The 24,627-nt window shown below is 36.2% G+C and overlaps 1 protein-coding gene across 4 annotated transcripts in view; it reads left to right on the top strand.

The window, feature by feature from the left end:
* Positions 1-24,627, top strand: part of LOC138695868 (metabotropic glutamate receptor 1-like) — a 1,249,477-nt gene that overhangs the window by 1,083,408 nt on the left and 141,442 nt on the right. For all 4 annotated transcript variants that reach the window (XM_069820185.1, XM_069820186.1, XM_069820182.1 and 1 more), the window contains 2 exons: positions 6,593-6,807; positions 12,635-12,795. In XM_069820185.1, the coding sequence (XP_069676286.1) occupies positions 6,593-6,807; positions 12,635-12,795 (376 nt within the window). The remainder of the gene's footprint in view (positions 1-6,592; positions 6,808-12,634; positions 12,796-24,627) is intronic.

The raw sequence follows: 24,627 nt of genomic DNA, 5'->3' as shown, positions 1-24,627 counted from the left end.
CCCATTAACCTCTTGAAATTTGGAACAGAATTCCAAGAGAATAAGAGTTTGTACAAATACAGGTAGGCTTTAAACATGAAAAATAAGGGGTCCAGTTTAGGCAACTGAAGGGGGTCCGATTTACGCCACTATAGCCGCCAACATTTTGTTAACTCAGTAGATTTTTAACCAAACATCTAAATTAAACGGTTTAATGACAATCAATAACCTTAAACCTTACCATTTAAGAATATATATAGGTCGAATGGCTTACCTCCCAATATCTAGGAGAAAAAACGAAAAATACTGGGTGTTCATTTCAAAGTGTGTCATGACGTCACTGTTGTGAGTCAGCGATTTGAAGCGAGTTTCAGATTTTATGTCAGAGAAGTTGCCTATTAATCAAGGCGTTCAATCTGAACTTGAGAACGTGTACGGTATAACTTGAATGTCGTAGCAACAGATGGCGGTCTGTAAAGTCTGTGTGCTACCATAACCTCTTTCGAACTGTGTTTTGCGCGGGCAAGTCGTACGCAGGGTATTTGTTAGCATCGGTTGCGTACGGCAACATTCCACAATACAAATCAAAATGTTCCGTGTCCATGTTGACCGTCCAAGTTAATGTCAACAAATACGTAAGTAATCGTCTTAACCCTCTCCCCATATCCCGACAGTAAGGAAAAAAACTCACTTCAGTACGTGTTTCCAAACAGTTCACATTCTTGCCACTACTGGCGTTACCGTACGTATCGGTAAGTAATCTTCAGAATGAACGCCGTACTTGCTAGGCAACTTCTCTCGCATTTAGGTAATACGCCTCTGCGGAAGTGTAGGAAGATTGAATTCTCTAGGCTCATCGGCTAGCCACATGACGACATACAGCGAGCCATGACACATTTTGAACTGAACACCCAGTATAGCACAATGTAAAAACTTTTTCCACTGTCAAAACACGTAATGGCAGACTGATAAGCAACAAGCGAACCGGGCGACGTGTGTGCTCCGCTACAGAGTGGTAGAAGCCTAAACTACTATTTACACTTAGTCCTGCTAGAGTTCAGGAGAATGCAGAGCCAGGAGATCGGGGGTCCGCTTTAGGGGGAGGAGTCCGGTTTAGGGCACTTTCCTCTAATAATAATAATAATAATAATAATAATAATAATAATAAATTAATAAGACGACAAATTATTGGGTTGGCTCAGGCCACACGAGCGCATATAAGTTGACGCCACTGCCTTTGTGGAATAGGCTCCAGTTAAGTATATGGCCCTTTAGGGAAGGAAATTGGAATGGTCGTGCCCGGTGCGTTGAATTTGTGGATAGAAACGCTACCGCTCGAGAGTTAGGTGGCTGTTTGTCAGTTAAAATAAATACATTTAATTCCTTTACACATTCCTTGTTAATTACGGTGTTGAGGCTTTGACTGCGCAGAGAGGGAGAAAATTGGCTACAGTGGATTGTTGTGTGCATCAAAACAGTTAATATATTCCAATTTAAATCAGATCGGCCTCAATTGAGCCACGAGAGAGTATTATAAAGCGGAGGCACTCGCCTCTCCGGCCTCACGCCAGGATCGGATTAGAGGATCCTGCCTATTTCATTATAGACGCATTTGTTCAGCAAAACAGGCGATCGCTGTGGGAGAAAGCTTAACCCAATTGTCACCGTGCTAAAAGTCTTCTAAACCTTTAGTCCGATTTACACACAAAAGCCCTCACGGGTTTCCAGAGTTGAAAACCTACCCTCCGATTCACATGAACAGTGTGCGTTTAATATCTGCCGAGCTGCGTTGTGCCACTGTTTGTGATTACAATTCGCTAATCGTATTGTTGGCCCTCTCCCTCTTGCGGCAGAGGGCAGACAAGTTACGTTTCAATTTGCTTCACACTTCACACTAGGCACATGCAACATTGTTACCAACATATCGCCCTACAATCTCGCTAAATTTCAACAAAAAGTAGCTAAATCTCTCGAAAGTTAGTTAAAAAATCTCCAAAAATGCCGCTAAAAATTAATAATAAATATCACTAAATAAAAAAAAGAAAAACATACATTTACGGAGAAAAACATCATTTCGTCGTCATCACCCTCTTATGCCGAGTCTGGTTGTGTTGTTGACGGCTGTAATGCTGAGGTTAAAGGTGTGGGAATAGCTGATTGTGAATACACTGCACTTGATTCAATCATTGACACTACTTTCTAGCAAATTGTAAGTGTGGAAATTTTCACCCAAGCGTTTGACCACAATTTTTTTGTGAAATCTAACACTTTTTAAATCTTATATATTAAAATTTATTAAGACCAGCAAAATCTACAGTCTCATTTGCTTCACACGAACTGTAGACACAAAATTCCAAAACTCAATTGTCTCGGATCGGTTCGGAGTGGAAAATCTCCGCGTTGCGAGGAAGAACCAAGAATTAGCTGGAGCCCGCGACTCGCCACGTGACAATCAAAGTTGCCACCGTTTATCGGTGTTGGAGCAGTAGCATTGAGAGAGACCTAACCCGTGAGAATCATTGAACCAACATCTTTCACCTCGATCACTGATCACAAATATATGAGATCAGGGCTTTCACGTATATTCAGTCATGTACCCATGCCTCTTCTAAAACTAAGAAGTGCATGACTTCATTTGAATGTTTTAACTTAAAAGAAAGGAAAACGTGGAAGAATATAAAAATCAGCAGAAAAGTCGCTAATCGTATTTTACAACATTTGTCGCCGAGGCTGATTCAAAAATCCCTGGATTAAGCGACTAATCGCTAAATATGGCAACACTGACATGCAAGTACTAGTGACACTATTTCATGTGTACTCTTAACCAGGGTTGCCAGATTGATTTTACCTAAAGTCACCAGATCTTGGTGATAATGTAGTCCAATGTTGTCAGTTTTATACTTTAAAAATACGTAATCTCAATGCATGCGTTTTTATGATAATTAATATATCGTTTTTATGTCATATTTATGTAATAAACTCTGAAAATTTACTATTTATAGCATAAGCTATGCATTGCTTTTTGCACCGATCTTTTTAAATTTTCCCCACTTCTACAACCCATTACAAATTAAACCAATCTCACTCTGCAATACCTTTGAATAAATGAAAATATGGGGAGTAAATTTGGAGTAGAAACTACGGTTAGATTATTCGAAATTTTCTCGGGCTTCCAGCCGGGTCATAAGTTGGTGATCCACCGACGTTTCGAGGATGTTCATCTTCCTCATCTTCAGGGTTAAATGATCACTTAACCCTGAAGATGAGGAAGATGAACATCCTCGAAACGTCGGTGGATCACCAACTTATGACCTGGCTGGAAGCCCGAGAAAATTTCGAATTATCACGTCGCCAGGAAAGCTTCAGTAGTTACGGTTAGATTGCTAATTTTTATATTGCTAGAAAATTCTCTACAGTGTTTAATGTATAAGATCCATTGTTTATCCTCAGATTAAGAAAAAAGCGCAGTAGGCCTACTTCCTGGGGCGAGGATGATACGATACGTTTGTTTAAACAAATGTAAAAGATCGGTGACAAGTACCGGCGTGCCAACAATGATAATATCTAGTACCGTATTTCAAGTCTGTCATTGGATTGGATTAGCGATGTATCAGCAATGAACTACTCAATAGAATAAAGTAAATAATATAAAATAAATAAACGTTTAGCCTACGTGAGATTTTTTTGTGTCGCTCAAATTTCGCAGAATTCCAGGCAAAAATCACCCAAATGGCGATAGTCGCAATTCTTTAAAAATAGGTCGCAAACCTCTATTTATGTAGCCCAAACGGCGAAATATCGCCCAATCTGGCAACCCCTCTACTATGTATTGAGTTTTACTACGAATTCATCCATGTGCTGTAGTCCACACCTGTGGAGTAACGGTCAGCGCGTCTGGCCGCGAAACCAGGTGGCCCGGGTTCGATTCCCGGTCGGGGCAAGTTACCTGGTTGAGGTTTTTTCCGGGGTTTTCCCTCAACCCAATACGAGCAAATGCTGGGTAACTTTCGGTGCTGGACCCCGGACTCATTTCACCGGCATTATCACCTTCATTTCATTCAGACGCTAAATAACCTGATATGTTGATACAGCGTCGTAAAATAACCCAATCCATGTGCTGTAAGTCGCCTAAAAGGAATGCCAACTTTAGCGACAAGTCGCTAGTTCTAGTGGTTTTGAGAGGGCATCTAACGACAAAATTTACGAAATAGACACCAACGACTTTTCTGGAGATTTTATGACGAAGTTAGCGATTTTTACGTTTTGTCATTTTAATTGTATTAAGATGTATATCTTTACATGTTGTGCCAACCTAAGATTTTATTTATTTAATTTAGCCTAACCAAACATAAAAAGCGTATTTTTATTTATCTAAACAACAATGTTATGAAGATTAGAAAAAAAAAGATCGATCGCTAAACTGCGTAACCCAGCGGTGGCGAAAATGTAATCGTGCGCCGAGCCACTGTGTAACCTGCAACGTGCATAGCACCTATGGAGGGAGGCGGACACCCGAAGGGGAAGTGAAGCAACTGTCTAACTTATTAACGGATTTTCATTTTCCTTGCGTCAAGCACTTAGATATAATTTTATGCAGTACAAGGCTACAAACTAATGTTTAGTACGTGTAACGAAGAAAGAAATTAACAATAAATGAGCAATATTACAATCTAAAATTAACTGTCTTCAGAATGTCTCTGCGACAAAGTTTCAAAATCAGGAATTATGTTACTTACTGCCACTCGCAGTTGATCACGAAGATATTTGTCTTTCAGTCGTGATCTAAATTTGGTTTTTACTATTGAAAATAATTTTTCACAAAGGTAAGTTGTAGCGAACATGGCTTCAACAGAGCAAGCGAAAGAACGAAGCTTCGATATTTATTTTTTGGCAAAAGTTTGAAAGTTCAACATTTGTCAAGTCCTTACATCTAGCTTTCATTTGACATCACATAGTAAATCATTCAGTTCAAATTGAAGAGCTAACCGCATTATTCGTACATCTGCTGAAAAAGGGTCGACGTACAGAGATGATGATGATGATGATGATGATGATGATGATGATGATGATGATGATAACAACAACAATAACACTTAACCTTTTAATGTTTCATCAGTAACATGTAGTATAATGCCGTTTTATGTTATACAACTGTTTTCCTTGTAATACTTGTGAACAAACATACATTTAATATTCTCATCATATTGACAGCAAAAAAATGCGTCCTCCCATCCTACTTGGAACTTTCGTATGTGTTTAGAGAGAGACATATGCCACTCGCAGGTCGGAGACAAATACAAATGGAACGGATTTTGACTCCAGTGAGTGAGAGGGTGGGGGTTGGAGGAGGTTAGAAGCAAGCGAAATGCACAACTATCACTGCGAGCCACAATGTCTCGCGAGTCACGTTCTCGTCACGGCTGGCGTAACCTTTCGACTCAGGCCCCGCCGTCTAGTTCCGCCCCCTAGACTTAATGCAACAATCGCGGAAGATTTATTTGGATACCACACAGCAGTAGTACTCTTTACCTCGTTGCACGGTTATTTGCGCGCGTGCAATTTTGAGCATTTGTGAAGCCCTGGCTTAAAGAATTGAATTATTGGTACTCATTCTGCACTGTGTCCGCAGAAATATTCCGTGATTATAAACTGCTATAATTTTGTAAGTACGTATATTACGAAATTCAAGATGATGATAATAATAATAATAATAATAATAATAATAATAATAATAATAATTCTTTATTTATACTTACTGGCAGAGTTAAGGCCATAGGTCCTTTTCTTACACTCTACCAGGTCACAAAGTATAGCCTACAAGCAGTTAAAATTAATAATAAATTAATAATAATAATAATAATAATAATAATAATAATAATAATAATAATAATAGCATAATAAAATCGACACTAAACAACATGAAAAAATACCGTAATAGAAAAAAAAGTAAAATACATTGGAATATAGTGAAGGCAACTCATTTAGTTCAAATGGTTAATATGGAAAAACGTAAGGAAGAATATAGGCCTATCAAAATGGATTGTAATAAAATAATAATAAAAAAGAAATACGAAAATTAAATAAAATTCACGATAAAAAGGCTATGATGATAAATTCATCGGCTGATAAAGAGAACAAAAAATGGGAAAGGCAGGAAAAAGAAATATATATAGCCTATATTTTTACAAAACTATGGCAGAGAAAAGGGCTTATAACTGAAAGGAATCTAATTCAAAAAGTGAAATTTTAATTTATTTTTGAAACTAGACAATGTCCGACAGTCTCTGACATGTTGTGGTAGAAAGTTCCAGAGGTGAGCTGCAGAGACGGTGAAAGATGAAGAGTAGAAGGATGTTCTGTGTTTAGGAATGGAGCGTGTGATATGGTGTTGTGAGCGAGTATCTATTTCGTGATATGAGGACAAATGTTGAAAACGAGAAGGTAGGTAGCTAGGGTTAGAGGTTTGAAGAATACTGAAGAGTAAAGTGAGAGGGTGAATAGTTCTTCGCTCTTTGAGACGGACCCAAGACAGCATATTTAGTGAAGGGTGCCATTAGAAAGAACGGCTCAAAGACTTTCTCTGTCCGACTGACCGTCCCGTCTCGTGTTGCAGGTGATCACGATGTGTATGTGCGTGACCCTGAGCGCCATGGTCACGCTGGTGTTTCTCTTCTTGCCAAAGATGTACATAATCCTCCTGCGCCCCGAGAGAAACAACCGCGCCCTCTTCACCACCTCCAAGAGCATCCGTTGCCACATCGGAAGCAGCGTGGCGTCCGCCATCTCCAACAAGAGCTCCAACTCCTACTCCAGCACGGAGTCCCCCAGGTAACCACGAGCACTTCCCTGCTTGTTAACTTATCCATTTTTGCAATGTGCGAAACTGAAACTATGGCTGGTGAGGAATTAAGTAAAGGTGACAAATAATAATAATAATAATAATAATAATAATAATAATAATAATAATAATAATAATAATAATAATATTAATAATAATAATAATAATAAAACGATCAGGGAAAATACGGAAATTTTACTTGAAGCAAGTACAGCTATCGGTTTGGAAGTAAATCCCGAAAAGACAAAGTATATGATTATGTCTCGTGACCAGAATATTGTACGAAATGGAAATATAAAAATTGGAGATTTATTCTTCGAAGAGGTGGAAAAATTCATATATCTTGGAGCAACAGTAACAAATATAAATGACACTCCGGAGGAAATTAAACGCGGAATAAATATGGGATATGCGTGTTATTATTCGGTTGAGAAGCTCTTATCATCCAGTCTGCTGTCCAAAAATCTGAAAGTTAGAATTTATAAAAACAGTTATATTACCGGTTGTTCTGTATGGTTGTGAAACTTGGACTCTCACTCTGAGAGAGGAACATAGGTTAAGGGTGTTTGAGAATAAGGTGCTTAGGAAAATATTTGGGGCTAAGAGGGGAGGAAGTTACAGGAGAATGGAGAAAGTTACACAACACAGAACTGCACGCATTGTATTCTTCACCTGACATAATTAGGAACATTAAATCAGACGTTTGAGATGGGCAGGGCATGTAGCACGTATGGACGAATCCAGAAACGCATATAGAGTGTTAGTTGGGAGACCGGAGGGAAAAAGACCTTTAGGGAGGCTGAGACGTAGATGGGAGGATAATATTAAAATGGATTTGAGGGAGGTGGGGTATGATGATAGAGACTGGATTAATCTTGCACAGGATAGGGACCGCTGGCGGGCTTATGTGAGGGCGGCAATGAACCTTCGGGTTCCTTAAAAGCCATTTGTAAGTAAGTAAGTAAGTAATAATAATAATACTTACAACTTACTTACAAATGGCTTTTAAGAAACCCGAAGGTTCATTGCCGCCCTCACATAAGCCCGCCAGCGGTCCCTATCCTGTGCAAGATTAATCCAGTCTCTATCATCATTCCCCACCTCCCTCAAATCCATTTTAATATTATCCTCCCATCTACGTCTCGGCCTCCCTAAAGGTCTTTTTCCCTCCGGTCTCCCAACTAACACTCTATATGCATTTCTGGATTCGCCCATACGTGCTACATGCCCTGCCCATCTCAAACGTCTGGATTTAATGTTCCTAATTATGTCAGGTGAAGAATACAATGCGTGCAGTTCTGTGTTGTGTAACTTTCTCCATTCTCCTGTAACTTCCTCCCCTCTTAGCCCCAAATATTTTCCTTAGCACCTTATTCTCAAACACCCTGAACCTATGTTCCTCTCTCAGAGTGAGAGTCCAAGTTTCACAACCATACAGAAGAACCGGTAATATAACTGTTTTATAAATTCTAACTTTCAGATTTTTGGACAGCAGACTGGATGATAAGAGCTTCTCAACCGAATAATAACACGCATTTCCCATATTTATTCTGCGTTTAATTTCCTCCCGAGTGTCATTTATATTTGTTACTGTTGCTCCAAGATATTTGAATTTTTCCACCTCTTCGAAGAATAAATCTCCAATTTTTATATTTCCATTTCGTACAATATTCTGGTCACGAGACATAATCATATACTTTGTCTTTTCGGGATTTACTTCCAAACCGATCGCTCTACTTGCTTCAAGTAAAATTTCCGTGTTTTCCCTAATCGTTTGTGTATTTTCTCCTAACATATTCACGTCATCCGCATAGACAAGAAGCTGATGTAACCCGTTCAATTCCAAACCCTGCCTGTTATCCTGAACTTTCCTAATGGCATATTCTAGAGCGAAGTTAAAAAGTAAAGGTGATAGGGCATCTCCCTGCTTTAGCCCGCAGTGAATTGGAAAAGCATCAGATAGAAACTGACCTATACGGACTCTGCTGTATGTTTCACTGAGACACATTTTAATTAATCGAACAATAATAATAATAATAATAATAATAATAACAATACTTATCCTAGATCATATATGAAGAGTCCACTGCAAGAATGATGTATGTCATTTGGAATACATTTTGCAGGACAAGCAATTGAAAGTTTGAAATGCTTAGCGCTCTAAGCTTAACTGTGATTTTCCAATCATTACTGGACAATGACTATCAGTGTTAATGCCATATAACTCTGTATGTACATTCTATATGTCTTAAGCTATGCATTGACAGTCTTGGTTCATTTTCTACAAGAAAGTGACATCCATCATTCTTGCAGTGGACTCTTCATATATAACCAGGTAGGTTGGCCTTATAGGCTTTCGGTCTTACTAATAAACCGTGTATAGTTTATATACGGCACTTGTACAGAGTTGAGACAGAAAACAATACTAATAAACTATGTATAAGCGATAGATGTATAAACAGCCTGTAAATATACAATGGGAATTGCTTTGCAGTAGTTATATACACGAAACCCCTTGTTTAAGCGTTGTATATAGAGAAAAAAAATGGCCGCCCCTCTAACAGCTGTTCGTATCGACTGTCATTTTATGATGATAGCTGCCTTATAACCACAAAGAACAAACCAAAGAGCACAGAATAATTAGAGTAATATTGCTGTACTTGTACTCTTTGACCAATATAGAGTGTGGTAATCGATCAGAGCCAGTTGTACTATCGATACTTGATAGGGCACACTAGAGTTCTCTACCGGATGCAATAGAGGATCTCAGATAATCTATTACCTTTCGTAACGAAGTAATGACGAAGCAATGACCTAGCTGTGTAACAGTTATACTGTTATACACGACGTATGTAGTGATTATTAGTAAAGAATTTACACACGACTTATAAACGAGCTACTCATTGTATAAGTATAAGACAGTTAAACGTCTGTATATAGAGTTTTTATTCAGTGGTCTGTATAGCAAGTTTGCTGGTCGACCAATATTAAACATAAAAAAAAAGAGTTTTTATTAGTAAGACCGTTTGACGTTAACAACTTTTGTCAGGTTTACTACGTTGCCATCTAGTTGTTACATAAGGAGTCACGTCATAATTCCCATTTGAATTGCAATACTTCCGTCTTTGACGGTCTTAGTAATCAATTTTCTTTAACAAAACCTATTTACATTTCAATTTATAAAATCATATTTTTGTAAAAGGCAAGGGTCCAAGAGGCCTGGTACTTTTAATAAAATCATCTTAAAACTAAAAAAAATTGAATTGCATTAGCGACTGTACTGCCATCTCGTGTTCGTTTACGGCGGACGGGTGGCGATCCTGGCGGTTGTTCTCTTCAAAGTGTTGCCGATTTTAACATAGCGATGAGTTATCTGTTACATATATGATCTAGGTACTTAAATTACAAATGGCTTTTAAGGAACCCGGAGGTTCATTGTCGCCCTAACATAAGCCCGCCATTGGTCCCTATCATGTGCAAGATTAATCCAATCTCTATCATCATATCTCACCTCCCTCAAATCCATTTTAATATTATCCTCCCATCTATGTCTCGGCCTGCCCAAAGATCTTTTTCCCTCCTGGTTCTGTAAAGGCCATTTGTAAGTAAGTATGTTTGAGGTAGATTTTAATATATTTCATCCCTGACGAAATTGAACATTGTAGGAATGAAATTGATAATTTATTTAGTATTTCCTGTTTTCCTCAATCATGTATCGTTTATGTACTTAATTTAACATATTTAGATGTATCTTTAAAAATTGAACAGAATTATCCTGTCATCGAGGATATGAAATTCGTCTTCATTTCTTGTCATCTCATGGAAATATCTTAACTGAGAATATATCGAAGCATTAGAAACCAACCGACTATGAAAGAACAGTTCTTGTCACGATCGCAATGTAACAGCCTTAAAATGCTCTCTTTAATGAGATACAGTTTCTTTCAATTGAGGTTCGTTTTATAACAATATTGCTTGGAAGTGTTGCTTTATGAAAACGAAATTGTTTTCTTTTATGTATACTTGTAATATAACAGGATTATGAACAGTGTCCATGTCGATACTTAACGATACGTCTGTTGTTTCATTTCGCCTATAACTATATCCCGCTTAGGATTACGTGCCATATTATCGCAGCTGTGGCATCATCGAAAATGTCACGTTCAATGCGCTTAGTTAATATTACCACACATTATCTGTAGATTGACCTAATTATATTCAATCAAGTTCCACGCTTGTATGTATCACTTACAGCACTATGTAGATGTTATGCAGATTTGAATAATTTTAAGAGAAAAGTTGTTCCGTGGCCGGATATTGAACCCAGGACCTTTGACTAAATGCACCGACATAGAGCCTTAATGCGTTTATCCAAAGGCCACGGTTTCGATACCCGGCCTCGGAACAATTTTTCCTTGAAATTATTCAAATCATCTTCACAGGGAACTACACCTTATTTATATATTAATTTATTTATTTATTTATTCATTCGTTCATTCATTCATTCATTCATCCCTTCATTCATTTATTTATTTACTTATATAATGATTTACTTATTTATTTATTTATTTATTTATTTATTTATTTATTTGTTTATTCATTTACTTATTTATTTATTTACTTATTTATTTCATTTTTATTTGTTTATTTAATTATTTATTTATTTAATTATTTATGTATTTATTTATTTATTCATTTATGTATTTAGTTATTTATGTATTTAGCTATTTATTTATTTATGTATTTATTTATTTACTTATTTATCTATCTCCCTATTTATGTATTTATTTATCTATCTATCTACCTATTTATGTATTTATTTATCTATCTGTCTGTCTGTCTGTCTATCTATCTATCTATCTATCTATCTATCTATCTATCTATCTATCTATCTATCTATCTATCTATCTATCTATCTATCTATCTATCTATCTATCTATCTATCTATCTATCTATCTATCTATGTGTCTATCTGTCTGTCTATTTATTTATTTATTTTGCTAATAATTGTATCATGAAATAGAATATATGCAGATAAAATTTAGCTAGCCTCTGAAAGAGTAGAACTCGTGCTCAGGGGCGGATTTCCGAATTGAAATTAAGAACAATATAATATAATTTTTCTTATGTCTACTACGCAATAAGGATATTTAAATTTAAATATATCTAAATATAAATTTGTTATAAATTCTTAGTCCTAAATCACTACTATGATTAAATATTGTAGCAGTATTGCATTTTGGTCCAAATATTCTCAAAGAATTCATACCTTTTGTTTCATAACTGTGAGAATACAATTCAAAATTATCTCGATTTTTATGTATGAATTTTATTAAAAACAGTATAATAAATTTGTCTTATGTTAATAACTAGAAAAGATAGATTTGTTTATCCATAGTGTTATCATTTTTAAGTTCCGGTTATTTAAATATTATTGCTATATCATTGCCCTGCAACCTTAAGAAAATCCTGGTTGGGAAAAGAAACCTCCTTGACTTCAGTGGTATTTGAGGGAAGCCGGGAAATCAGATGTGTTTCCCTATAATCGTAAAAATTTATGCGTTAGCTATATCGTTTGGGAAGCTACTTCAAATTATGAGACAGCAGTCTCTTTTTTTGTGGAAGGGACTGTACAATTCACAGCTGACTGAATGTGTGGCCAATCTTCAATTTCAGGAGTTTATTAGTTATAGTTTCGAGTGATATGAGGAGTGCGAACATCTCCTCGGCAGCACAGCAGCTGGCTGTGAAGGAACAAAGTTAATGAACACAAGATGTGTCGATTGTTCACTGTCCATTTCCTCGCTATTGTCGCAGGGACCGCTCCGTCACTTTCCGCAAGCCCGGTCGTTCCTACGCGCTGACCGGAAGCAATCACTCAGCAGCTGCCGTCGGAAGCAGCAGCAACAATAGCAACAGTCGTGGCCCCGCCACTGCGTGGAGGACGCACGGCGAGACCAGCGAGCTTGTCTTCACCGGTAAGTAGTCTCTCTTCCTTTTTTCTGTTGTTTAACTACAGCCAATCACGTATGAAGAGAAAGAAACACAATGCTGCAAAGACACTATTTCGATATTTTCACGAAAAGACACTTTTCCATAGAGTTACTACTGGGTGTTCAGTTCAAAATGTGTCTTGGCTCGCTGTATGCCGTCATGTGGCTAGCTGATGAGCCTAGAGAATTCAATCTTCCTACACTTCCGCAGCTCAGGTGTATAATCTAAGAGGCAGAGAAGTTGGCTAGCAAGTACGGCGTTCATTCTGAAGAGTACGTGCCGATACGTACGGTAACGCCGGTAGTGGCAGGAATGTGAACTGTTTGGAAATACGTACTGTCGGGATATGGGGAGAGGGATAAGACGATTACTTACGTATTTGTTGACATTAACTTCGACGGTCAACATGGACACGGAGCATTTGATTTGTGTTGTGGAATGTTACCGTACGCAACCGATGATAACAAATACCCTGCGTACGACTTGCCGGCGCAAAACACAGTTCGAAAGAGGTTATGGTAGCACACAGACCGTACAGACCGCCATCTGTTGCTACGACGTTCAAGTTATACCGTACACGTTCTCAAGTTCAGATTGAAGAACGCCTTAAATAATAGGCAACTTCTCTAACATATAAACTGAAGCTCGCTTCAAATCGGTGACCCAACAACAGTGACGTCATGACACACTTTGAAATGAACACCCAGTATACTGTAATTCTCGATACAAAAACAATACGGACATTTTTGTTTTCTCAAAAACTGGTGGTATTATTTCCTTTAGAGATAATGTACACTAAAACCCATTTCAGTCTGGTTGATAGGCCTTCCCCTCTACTCACACTCTATAGCAGACGTCTCAATAGGGTTCTCTTTTTCAATGTAAGAGTGGAACAAGATGCAGGAGCAGTTCGTGTATCTCCGGATGACGTCATTGACCGCGACGTTTGAATAGACATCTGCAACCGCTACGATGTAACAGTCAGTCATTGTGTCCATCTCCGAGGAAAGAATGTTCTTATTACCGCAAATGTATGAAGAAATAAAAATTTTCATAGGGGAAGCGAAATTGTGGAGACGCAAGTTTCAGTGGGTAACTGTTACCACTTTATTGATCTAAAATTGTTACCTGATTTGAATCAAGACCAGTGTAACAAATATAATGAAATACTCAAGGACTTGAGAAAAGAATTTCAGACCAGATTTAAGATTTGAATAGTTCTAATTTAAAAAAATTGCTTCTGAATTTCTAAGATGTTTAGGTTATTTTTAATTATTTAAAACATTACGAAATATATTATTTAACTATTATTGTAATTAATATATTAATATCAGAGTAACGTAAGAATACTTTCTTTAACAACCAACAAGTTTAATTGTAATTTTATTATTATTATTTAATTGAATTTTATTTTATTAAATATAGTATAACCTTAAAAAAAAGCGATACCAAAAACCTTTACTAGAAATGAAATATTGTTATTGTTTGGTCAACTGTCCGAAGACAGGTCTGAACCTCACAAGTGATACCAACAAGGCACCACTTATGAGTCAACTAGGCCAGGAAATAATTGAGTAAGATGGCCAGTTCCTTGTGCTTAAATAATTATGTAACATGTATGGTTCTTCATGCTTCAGATGTCTTCTTTTTACTCATTGATAGTATATAATTAGAAAATAAATGTATTATTATTATTATTATTATTATTATTATTATTATTATTATTATTATTATTGTTATTGCAAACTACTTAAGAAATTTTATTCCTTCCGAAAACAACCGTCTATTGTGACAGTACAACTCAAAAGTACAGCTTTGTGGAATTTCTTCCGCGACAGTTACAACTTAGCTCGCTCATGCTTGTAACATGAATCAGCGATCGGCTATCTTCGGGTATTGCGCTTATCTCTTCAGCTGACTATGTTTACTACACTCGCTCTCTGTGACAACTTTTATGCGTTGGCCTTGAGACGCCTGCTCTATAGGCACCGTGCAAGCCCCTCTGGCGGCGACTATTGTTACTAACTGCAGGACAGCAGAGATAGAGTTATGCTTGAAACGTATGAATGTACTTTAACGTCTCAGGTTAAATGATTAGAAATATGGATAATCGTAAAAAGCGGAAAGGTAACACAAATTGCTGTGTTCTTTGGTGCAGTAATGCTTGTAGGAATATTCATTCCCAAAACAGAAAATTGAAGCGGAACAATGTTAATTGTGGATCCAAGCAGTAGTCTACGCAGACGAAAGTAAGTAGGCTACACTGCTTGTAAATAATCGTAGTAGTATTATATACTAATGTAAAAATAGAATCTATATGTTATATTATGTTTATAAATAACCAGGGAAAGGATTTATATGTAAATACATATTTACTTATAAAGCTAATATAATTTATATTTTGCATTATCTTTATGTTTCACAATGTGTAGGGTTGAAAAATCCTACTTTTATTTTCCATATTTTTCCATATTTTAGAGTTTAGTACATATTTTCGTTAATTTCCATATATTTTCCATATTTCATATAAAACAGTCCATATTATATTAGGTTTAACAATAAAACAAAACAAAATTCCATTAACTTTTAAAAATACATTTCAACAATAGAGATTTAAACACATGTTCAGTAATCCCTTTAACATCAGAGTTATTTGAAAATTAGCAGTCCTATCAACAATGGGAAAGTAAGTTACAAAACTGTATTAATTTAATTTAAAATTTTTAACAGACTTCAGTTGTGCAGCTCAACAGTTAAATGCCAGTCAGAGTACACATAGGTTCAGTTTTGTAAATCATACTATAAAGACGGTAAATATGCCAAAAGTACGTCATTCAGTCAATTTAAAATCAAAACTAACAAGTTACATTTCAGAATTTAAAGAAGATGGTTTATCAACTGACAATAAAATATTATTTTGTAATTTGTGTCAGTGTGCAGTATCATCTACACAAAAGTTCCTGGTGCAACAACACATTACAACTAGTAAACATCAGGCCAACAAACAACTAAATTCCAAGCAGAGACAATTGTTTTTAACACAACCAACAACATCGAATGTAAGATCTGAGTTTAACATCGACCTGTGCCGTTCTCTCATCTCTGCTGATATTCCTCTCTACAAACTAAAGAATAAGGTCTTCAGGGAATTCCTTGAAAAATATACTCAACATACAATCCCGGATGAGTCAACACTTAGGAAGACGTATGCTCCATCCATCTACGATGAGACAATACAGAAGATAAGAGATGAAATTAAAGATAGTTCAATTTGGGTTTCCATTGATGAGACTCCCGACAAAGAAGGTAGACTTGTTGGTAATGTAGTTATCGGTTTGTTAAGTGAACAATATTCTGAACGAATTCTTTTACATTGTGATGTTCTAGAAAAGTGCAATAACAAAACTATAGTTAAACTGTTCAACGAAGCTATGGGTATCCTGTGGCCAAAGGGTATTATGTACGATAATGTGTTATTCTTTATTAGCGATGCTGCCCCTTATATGGTCAAAGCTGGACAAGCATTATCTGTTGTATATCCTAAATTGACTCATTTTACTTGTGTGGCGCATGCATTTCATCGTGTGGCAGAAGTGGTCAGAGACAATTTCCCTAAAGTAGATTTGTTGATTTCATCAGTGAAAAAAGTATTTCTCAAAGCTCCCAGTAGAGTTAACGTGTTGAAAGAAATGTACCCTGAAATTCCATTGCCACCAAAGCCAATTTTAACTAGATGGGGTACATGGCTAGAAGCAGTTGAATATTATGCCGAACATATAGACTCTATTAACAATGTTCTCCTTGCATTGGACTCTGAAGATGCAGTCTCAATTGATACTGCGAAAACAGTTACCTGTGACATAAGTGTGAAGAATGACTTAGCTCACATTCAGCATACATTTTCATGCATCATAAAAACGCTCAAAAGTCTCCAAAATAGGCACCTTTCACTATCTGAAAGTTTTGAAATTATAAATAGTACTGTGGAACAACTGAATCGTGGTAGAGGTAAAGTTGCAGATGCAGTAAGAGCTAAGGTGGACACTGTACTTTCAAAAAACCCTGGATATGAAGAACTACAAAAGGTTGTTGCTGTGATGAGTGGTGAATCAACAGTGAAGATTAACTTGGACTTATCCCCAGCAGACATTGTGAAATTGAATTATGTACCAGTTACTTCTTGTGACGTCGAACGCTCTTTTAGTCAGTATAAATCTATCCTCAGAGACAATAGAAGAAGATTCACTTTTCAGCACTTGAAAGAAATGTTTGTAACCTATTGTTATGGTAACAGACAATAAAAATTGTGTTTTGTTGAAACTACATTGGAAGATAAGGTACGTCCATTATATTTTTTGTTTAGTTTGATTAAAATGTACCAATATTTAACGTACATAGTCATTTTTTTATAATTTTAAGTCCATATTTAATTCCATATTTTGGTAAAGATCCATATTTAATTCCATATTTTGGTAAAAATAACTACATATATATTTACATATTTCATATATTTTTAGTCCATATAAATCCGTTCCCTGTAAATAACCATTAAGTCAACAATGACGGGAATTTATAATTTAAATTTCAATGCTGTATGTGCTATTATATTAAAAAAAACATAGTACATAATTACCGAGTTCTTTACATAATACAGTACCTGGCCACATTATTATAATCACTCACATTTTTACTATACTTTACATATTACTTCCTCATTTGAACTCTGGTTTCCTTTCTTAAGCAGAATTCGCATCACATATTTAATTTTTAAACAATATTAAGTAAAATTAGAATTATAACAATGTTAATTGAAGAAATATTGATAAATAACCAACCACACCTCATTTTTACAGAAATTTCAGTATTTCTTACGATCTCCTTTGGCTTTAATTACAGCATCAATTCTCTTTGGCATGCTTACAATACACTTCTATATTATTTCCTGGATCCTCTCATTGTGATTCCTAACATGTATCAGCCTTTCAATAAGTCGAACTCTGGTAGTAATAAATTCTTTTGCCATCTCTCTTTTTACGATCGCCCAGACGTTCTCAATGGGATTCAAGTCCGGTTACTTTCCTGGCCATGGCAAAAGTGGAATGTTTTTGGAAGCCAGAAACGTTTTGACTCTCCTAGCAGTGTGGCAAGGTGCACCATTTTGCATAAAAATATATTTCTCCCCATTTGGGAACCATTCGTTCAGCTGAGGGATAAGCCTGTTTTCCAATACCTGGATATATTGATCTTGTTTCATTGCTCCCTGAACAATGTAGAGTCGTCCTGAACCTTTGCCTCATATCACAGACCATATCATGACTGATATTGGGTGTTTCACTGTGTTAACCAGGCATCCAGGAGCAAAATTTTCTCCCTTTCGTCGACAAACAAACATTGCTTTGTTCATCAAATACTGAAAGGTTGATTCATCTGAGAAGCAAACCTGAAAATTGTCAAAGAAACTGATAAAAACTCTAATTTTTTCTTTAAGTATTAAATAGTTCATTACTGGTTAATATTAAGAAATTGCATACCATTTTCCAATCCTCCACGGTGAAATGTTTGTGCTGTTTTGCCCAGAGAAAGCGTTTCTTCTTCATAGTGTCGGTCAATAAGGGTTTCAAAGCAGGCCGATGGCACTTGTACCCCATTTCATACAATCTCCTACGCACTGTTCTTTCAGATACTACCCAATATCAGTTATGATATGGTCTGTGATATGAGGCAAAGGTTCAGGACGACTCTACATTGTTCAGAGAATAATGAAACAAGGTCAATATATCCAGGTATTGGAAAACAGGCTTATCCCTCAGCTGAACGAATGGTTCCCAAATGGGGAGAAATATATTTTTATGCAAGATGGTGCACCTTGCCACACTGCTAGGAGAGTCAAAACGTTTCTGGCTTCCAAAAACATTCCACTTTTGCCATGGCCAGGAAACTCACCGGACTTGAATCCCATTGAGAACGTCTGGGCGCTCGTAAAAAGAGAGATGGCAAAAGAATTCATTACTACCAGAGTTCGACTTATTGAAAGGCTGATACATGTTAGAAATCACAATGAGAGGATCCAGGAAATAATACAGAAGTGTATTGTAAGCATGCCAAAGAGAATTGATGCTGTAATTAAAGCCAAAGGAGATCGTAAGAAATACTGAAATTTCTGTAAAAATGAGGTGTGGTTGGTTATTTATCAATATTTCTTCAATTAACATTGTTATAATTCTAATTTTACTTAATATTGTTTAAAAATTAAATATGTGATATGAATTCTGCTTAAGAAAGGAAACCAGAGTTCAAATGAGGAAGTAATATGTAAAGTATAGTAAAAATGTGAGTGATTATTATAATGTGGCCAGGTACTGTATTATGTATAATATTAGAAACAATAATATATATATTTATTTTTAAATGTATTCATATCGATATTTAATTCTTGACTTCAATTTCTGATGGTTCACCTTGGGAACCAACACCCACAACAAGAATCTGCAGTATTCATTTTATTGGGAATGAGATCAGGACACTTCTAAAACCAGCATATCGTTCCCAGTATTTTTCCACAAGATTACAAGAAAAAGTTGCTTCATCTCAACTAGCTTAGAAAAGATATGAAAGAGACGCAAAAAGAAGAAGAAAAGATGAACATTTAAGTATTACGGAAGGTGAATGCTCAACAAGTGTTATTTCGAAAAATGAAGTAGTCAGCCGTAGGAAGAAGTAAATGAAACCATTCTTAGTGATTTTGGTTTTTCTTTCACAATTGAATTGTGAGAATTCTCTACTCAAGTGTCTCTTCCATTACATCCCGAACTGAAGTCACAAGAAAAATGTTATGACAAGAGTTCAGGAACAGATGATATGTTTAATGAAATGCAAGTTTCCAAGATTATTCTTCAAAAAGAGATGAGACAGATCTACCAGACTTAATGGGAGTGACATTTGTGGTTTTGAATATATTGTTAAAATTGCTGCCAATTGAAACACAATAATATAGTAAGATTAGTAAAGAAAATAGTCTACTCATATTTTCACATTAAATTGAAAACTGGATTGCCGTATTCTGCTATGACGGTGATGTTCGGAGGTCATCGTACAACTGTAATTATGATGTATTTTTACCACCACTTTAATGCTGTTTGTTACTGTAGTTTTGTGTTTTGGCCCAGCAGAAAAAGTATTCAGGAAACAATGCCCGCAATATTGCAAAGAAAGTAGACTACCCAAAATGAAGAGTGACAACTGATTGTACTGAAGTTAAAGTGGAACAGCCACGTAACGTGGAACAAATGGTGGCCTTCAAATCTAAATGCTACAGTGGCAGATCGAGTGACACATTCATAACAGCTGATTGCGGATTATTTACTCTATTAGAAGGTGGTGATGAAGTCAGGTTTTCCCGGAATAAAAACAAACCTCTCCGATAAAGTGATCATTGTTGTTACTTCACCGTATCTGCATGATAACAGATTAACAGCTGAAGAAGTCGAAACTACTCGGCAGTTTCGAGCGTCGTTAAATAAAACATAACATAAAAATGACTACTTTTAGAAAACACATTATAATACGTAATTTGTAGAGATATTATACACATATAAATATTACACACGTCATGACATCATACATATATCATTGTTTTCGTAATACGACTATTCCTCCATCATTCAACGGTCTGAAATCTAATTTAAATGCCGAACGACTACACTGATATTTCAGGAACTCTGTAGTTACATTTTTACACTCCTCTAGTAGTAGGCCCTACTGAACTTTCGACTGCGTGTATTAAATAATTAAAGACTGTAGAATTCTGGGTTTGCAGTGAAAGACCTGCCCTTGGTCAGAACACTATGAATGAACGAACCTATTCTTACTAATATTACAGCTTTTTATCGGCAGAAAGCTGCATGTAATTCCTATATCACACATGACTAGTGAATTAATGCTAGCCTGTAGTTAATTACGAATTGAGACACTGCGCGGCGCCACCAGTACGATTTCCAGACCCATGCACGGTGCCTATACATCCGTGAAGGGGAAGCTGCTACTGTCCATCGTACTAACGTTCGACTAATTGGATTCAACACAGTGACAAATTTTATTATTGAAAATGTTTATCGGTAATCTGTATTTCGAAAGTCTATACCAGTAGTGTCAGAGTTGTAAGCTCCAAAACCGGTTGTGGAGCTAGAGAGGGCAAGTCGGAGCGTGAATCTGCTTATGTCTGTGGAAGCACCGGGGCACGCAACGAGTAATATTGGAGCGCTCCGCTCCGTTTAGTCTCTGTCTGACATCGCTGGTCTATACTAACCGTTAATATTTAATTTTATTACTGTTTATATCAACTGGCACATTAAAGAGCTACAGACAGGAGAATATAAATGTTTTCTTCACCGCTAGTTGCTACTCTGCAACACGCACAATGGGACAATCTACACTGTGTCGCTCCCCCTGACATCATATTACAAACTAACATTTCTTAATTTAATTATTAATTGAAAATATTGTAAGAATGACACTAAAATATACTCAAACATATAATTGTCAAACTTCTGTGTCATTGAATTTATATCCACTTCTGTGCTTCATTTAATATTTTATTTTCTTGCATGTACAACTTGGGGGGTGCAGGTATAAGCGGTAACAGCTACCGTTCTGTTACTGACGGACTCGGGGCAAGTAGAATAGGAAAGAAATGCCTTCGCATCCTCTCAACTTGTATGAAATGTTGTTTTAGAGTTGAACAACGATCGAGAAAGCAAGACTAATAGCGCCCGCAAAGCCGAGAACCCGCACGACAATATTGCCTACGTCGTTGATGCAAAGACTGCTTGTGAGTGAATCAAGCGAACGTTCAAGACATCGGGAGTAGTCAACTCTCAAACGTCAAGCAGCCTTGAATTTTTTTCGTATGTTCGAGATCAAGTGTACAATCTCCAATAAAAAAAAGTATTAACGCCTTATTTAACGTTATGTTTCATGTTTCTTAGAAATGCAAATTTATTTCAGAATTATTTTTTTATATTTATATAACCATAGGTCGTATCTGATAATAGAACCAGAACATTTTGAAATCCACCGGCGTAGCTCGGTCGGTTAAGGCGCTTACCTGCCGATTCGGAGTTGCGCGGGTTCGATTCCCGCTTGGGCTGATTACCTGGTTGGGTTTTTCCGAGGTTTTCCCCAACCGTAAGGCAAATATCAGGTAATCTATGGCGAATCATCAACGTCATCTCGTCAAATATCATCTCGCTATCACCAATCTCATCGACGCTAAATAACCTCGTAGTTGATACAGCGTAGTTAAATAACCAAGTAAAAAACAATTTGATAACTATGATACTGTTTTTTTTGTATCAATTAAACATCTTTAATATTATTTATTTCAGTGATAACTTATATGTTATTCAAAGTTACGAAATCTTTCCACGTCGAGAATGATGAGCATGGTCTTCGTCTTGTTGGCATTTATCTACATTCCATACTGCTCACAGCTGTCATTTAGCTCTAGTAGCAAATCCCCTAGCATCATCTCCTCTTCTGCTAACAACACCATATCATTACAAAATTTTATGCATTTTATTCTCCTTCCTCCTACTATTACTCCTCTCATGTTCTGAAAACAGTACTTCACTAAATCCTCCAAATAGATGTTGAACAGGGTAGGTGATAAAGGGCATTTTTGACGTACTCCTCTCCCAATGTCACTTCCTTCTGACATTTCGTCTCCTAATCTGACTTTGACTCGTTTCATATAAAGATTACTGAACATTTTTCAAGATTATGACAATTATGTTATGCATACCTCTTTCTAGAACTGATCATCCTCCAATGAATTTATATTGAAACTTTCTTCTGCTTCTATTGTCATCTTTGGTACTTCTGACTGGAAAGTAGTGGCACAACTGTCACTTTGCAAACCAATGTATTTGCTGTCCTTGAGAAACGTCTCATAATGTTGGTATACGATGAATTTAAATTGTCGAATAGAAATAATAAGGTGTGAGTATTAAAAGAAAGCATTTCTACGTATATAAAAGACGTAGAACAGCGTTTCCCAAACTTTTTTTAAGTGGGGACCACTTTTTTAAGTCAGAACAGTTCCGCGGACCACCTTACTCTTGTTCCCTTCGAAAGCAAATTTATCATTTTTGTAGCATATTTTAATACCAGTATACTTATATTTTAAAATAGAATTAATTAATTTGTAATTATATTTTTGTAGCCAATCATAAGTAACTTATAACAAATTCTGTGTTGATTCATCGCTTGCCTGTTTAGTTGTTTGAAATCCTTCTTACGCTAGTAGTTGTCCATGTCTCTGTTAAATAGTGCCCATTATAAATAATGGAAAACTGGCTTCGATCCGGATCCTTGAAAAGAAAGAAACATGAAGATGCGTTTAATTTAGGCAGTGCTAATATCAGAAGCTATGTGTAAAGAAATATATTAATTATAGTGACGTTAAAGAAATATCTAATCCTAGTGGTAGCTACTCAAAGAAAAAATATATTCGTAAATATGACAAGAGTTATTTGGAACTTGGATTTACTTGGTGTGGCAATGAGAACGAACCAAAACCTCGGTGCGTTGTTTGTTACGAAGTGTTTTAAACGAGTGTATGAAAGGCGCGAAATTTAAAAGGCACTTAGAGACGAAACACGCAAGTGTAAAAATTAAACCTGTCGGATTTTAAAATAGGTGGAGTCTAAAATTTCTTATATCGTCATCTGAAAAAATTAATAAAAAAATAAATGCAGAAACATCCCCGATTTTCAACAAGTAAAGATGCAATTTGGCACGTTCTATCATTGGTGTACGACGTATAGTACGTGCACATTTCAGTGTGCATATTGGGTGTCGGCAAAACTATTAAGAAAATCATCAATACATGAAAAGGTTCCTCTGTTATTTTGATCCTCTGTTATGAATTCGGGTGATCCCTGGCTGAGTTACAGGCTCGGCGCCAGATATGCAGGAGAAGATGGCGAGAAACGCCACGTTCATAGTGCTTTAAATCCCTCTTTTGTTGCTGAGAGTAGAGTGGAAAGTGAGTAGTAGTAGTAGTAGTAGTAGTAGGTTTATTTTGCCTGGCAGAGTTAAGGCCATGAGCCTTCTCTTCCACTCAACCAGGTTTCAATAATATACATGAAATACAAAATTATATTACAAAACAACACAAAAGAAAATACCTTAGAAATTACATAAAATATAGTAGAAAATTACAAATAGTCAAGATCAGTTACATAATATATAAAATAAAGTAGAAAATTACACATAATCAAAATCAGTTACATAACATAAGGGGAATATACACACTCACACACACACACACACACACACAATTTGTAATACCTAAAATGCTCGAGATAAATTCGACGATTAATTCACTTGAGATATATTATACAGTTAATATACTAATAAGAGAATGCATGTGGGTTACAGACATAAAATGTTGATTAGCAAAGTCGTACTAAATGACATACAAATACAAATGATTAAGCAATATATAAAAATAATAAAAAAGAAAAGAAAAAAAAAAAGAAGAAGAGAGAGTTGAAAAAAATAACAACTTGGTCATTTAAGACTATTTAGAAACTTCCACAAGAGTCTAGTTCTGTTCATTAAAAACATTTCTAAGTAGAGTGTACTTAAAAGATTTTAGACTCGGACTGCTCCTGATTTCCTGTGACAAGGAATTCCAGGAACGGGCAGTGTGTGTTGTGAAGGAAGCAGAGTAGAGAGATGTTTGATGGAATGGAATTGATAGAACAAGGTTATGCTGTGAACGTGTATCACGGTTGTGGTGGGATGCTAAAAGT

The sequence above is a fragment of the Periplaneta americana genome, chromosome 3 (genome assembly GCF_040183065.1).
Source record: "Periplaneta americana isolate PAMFEO1 chromosome 3, P.americana_PAMFEO1_priV1, whole genome shotgun sequence".
Lineage (NCBI taxonomy): Eukaryota > Metazoa > Arthropoda > Insecta > Blattodea > Blattidae > Periplaneta > Periplaneta americana.
This window is presented reverse-complemented; position numbering and strand designations above follow the sequence as displayed.